This window comes from Cebus imitator, unplaced genomic scaffold, assembly GCF_001604975.1.
Source record: "Cebus imitator isolate Cc_AM_T3 unplaced genomic scaffold, Cebus_imitator-1.0 Scaffold572, whole genome shotgun sequence".
Taxonomy (NCBI): Eukaryota; Metazoa; Chordata; class Mammalia; order Primates; family Cebidae; genus Cebus; species Cebus imitator.
Window position 1 is genome coordinate 366,438 of NW_016107887.1, and position 2,759 is coordinate 369,196.

At 33.4% G+C, this 2,759-nt stretch overlaps 1 protein-coding gene across 25 annotated transcripts in view; it reads left to right on the forward strand.

Moving 5' to 3' along the window:
* CLASP1 (cytoplasmic linker associated protein 1) overlaps window positions 1–2,759 on the forward strand; it is a 291,806-nt gene that overhangs the window by 222,287 nt on the left and 66,760 nt on the right. For all 25 annotated transcript variants that reach the window (XM_037734066.1, XM_017516071.2, XM_037734067.1 and 22 more), the window contains one exon: window positions 2,311–2,414. In XM_037734066.1, the coding sequence (XP_037589994.1) occupies window positions 2,311–2,414 (104 nt within the window). The remainder of the gene's footprint in view (window positions 1–2,310; window positions 2,415–2,759) is intronic.

The following is a 2,759-nucleotide window of genomic DNA, read 5'->3' on the forward strand; positions in this document are numbered from 1 at the left end:
GATTTTATTTATTTTATTTATTTTTTTGAAATAGGATCTCACTCTGTCGCCCAGGCTTGGAGTGTAATAGCATGATCTCGGGTCACTGCAACCTCTGCCACCAGGGCTCAAGCGATCCTCGCACCTCAGCCTCCCAAATAGCTGGGACTACAGGTGTTCACCACCACACCCAGCTAGTTTTTGTTTTGTTTTTTTTTGTAGATACGGGGTTTCATCATGTTGCCCAGGCTGTTCTCAAACTCCTGGGCCCAAGCGATTTACCCACCTTGGCCTCCCAAAGTGCTGGGATTACAGGCAAAGCCACCATGCCCAGCCTCCTATATATTCTAATTATATACACTTCCCTGAAGATTAGGGGCCAGGCTGAGAGCATAGTCATATGCATTCATCTCGGAAAATTGAACTTCATAATAGTATCAGAGCCTGGAGAATATGGAACAGATTTTACTCTGGTGAAAACATAAAGCTTATAATTTTGCTTAGATCCAGATAAACATTTCCCCTTAAGATTTAAAATTCAAATTGTCTATGATATATATCAAATGATCTGTAGTCACTGTATGTGGCAAAGCTGTATGCATCTTGGAAGCACAGAATAATTGCATTGTTCTTAGAGTTTTAATTTTGTGTCTGAAAAATCTGTATTCTCCCCAGAGCAAGAATTGCTGGCATGAAATCTTTTGTTTTTCTTTTTTTTTTTTTTTTATTAGACTTCGTTTTATTTACGTTTATGCTGGGTAATTTTTAAATGGCTTATAACTGAATTACTTTCATTCTGTTACTCATAAATCTACTATCTACCCTTTTTTAATGAAAAAAAACTTGAACAAAGATCATCTATAAAACTATGTGCACAGTAAATCTCATATTTACACTTGTTTTGTATTTCAAGTGACAAATATACATAAATGTAATTTTTAATGGTCCTTTTTAGTTTATATGGCACATTACCTTTTAAACATAATGGCTAAGATGACAGTTGGAATGACCAGTGAATGCATTAAAAAAGGGGATAGTATAACATACAATTTTTTTTTTAGAAAAATTCATGACTGTATAACTCTATTGATTAGCAGTGTTTAAATTTTTCTCTCTGTGGTAGTGGAAGGTGTAATGTTTGAAATTGACATTTTTAAAAAGCCAAATAGCAATTCACTTTTAAAGTTCATCAGTTTTGTAGGTACTGTCTTGTTACATATCTAAATTTTTAAATACATTGTTTTATAGGAAAGATCAATTCATGTAAAATAGATAATAGCTTCGCTTTTATTCTAGATGCTTCTAGAATATGGCTAACATAGAGATTTTCCTTGTCCAAACGATGTCTTATTTGTTAACACAGAGAAAATATTTTATCTAAACATTTTTCTTCCAAAGGTTTTTATACATTAGAATTTTAAATAAAAATTTTTTTACTGGTAGATAATGTATAACACACTTAATGAAGATATGACTTGCACTGCCTTTCTTCTAGTATAGTTTTAATCTCCAGCACGTCCTAAGGAAGGTTGGTTAGCTGATTTAATGGGACTTTTAAAAAGTGAGTTTGCATTTCCATGATGACTAACAAGTTTAAAATAGATGCTTGAACTACTAAAATTTGTTTTAAATTCTTTGGATTCTTTCTATTTTATCTGTATAAAGATTACCATTCTAAATTATTTGAGAAGCCCAGGTAAAACTTATACTAATATTACCTAAATTTTTAATGTTCTGCAGTGAAAGTGCTAGATTTTTTTGGCGATTATTTTAATAAATTGATTTTTAAGTAATTTTTGTTGATCAAGGCATCATGACGAACAAGCATCTAAAACTAAGCGAGTTTAGTAATAGTAAAACAGTGACACTAACAAAAATTTGCACAGAAATCAATTTAACTCATCTGTTTCAAATTTTAATTTTTTACCGCACATTGCATTAGAACTCTTATGAAACCATGAAGCTTTCTCATTAGTTTCATCAAACATCAAGGCCACTTTTGCCTCTAAAGGGAAAGCTAAATAGATTAAAAGACTCAACTTATAGCCCAGCTTCCTTTTATAATAAGTTGCCCCTTCTCTCTCATATCTCAGAAAATTTTCAATAATAAAATACCATGTGTGAACAATTTCGAGTGACAGTGCTTTGTGGCACATAGCATTAAATGTGAGCAGCTTAGCCTCTACCACTGGTAAAGAAAAGTGTAGCTAAAATTGGCTGGAGACTTTTCACTGCTTCTGTCTACTTGGTGGGAAGAGGCAGGAGTCCTTGCAAGGAATTGAGATAATCTGAATTAAAGTGACACATCTTTTGCTTTTGTTTTTTAAATAGATCGGTTTGGGCTTGGCCAGCCAGGAAGAATACCTGGTTCTGTGAATGCCATGAGAGTTTTGAGCACAAGTACAGATCTTGAAGCTGCTGTTGCTGATGCTTTGGTAAGAGGCACAGTATGTATGTAAACAGAGTCTCTTTGAAATACTCATCTGCATTTCTCTCTGTCTTAACAGGAAATTGCCCCCAAATCAGGTTGCTAAATCATCTTTGACACTCTTTAAAATTGTGTAACTGTTGGGTAAATGTGTATTGTTGTTGTTTGCTTCTTAAACTTTTATGTCTGCCTATATAAGTGAAAATGGACTTTACAGAAAATATTAGAGTCAAGTATTTCTTATCTGTGCTCTTCAGTATCAAGGAGCTTTTGATGACATTGGGCTTCTCGGCTGTCACTGGCCTTCTTTTTTTTCTTTTTAACCACGTTGGTTTTTTTTTTTTTTTTTTTT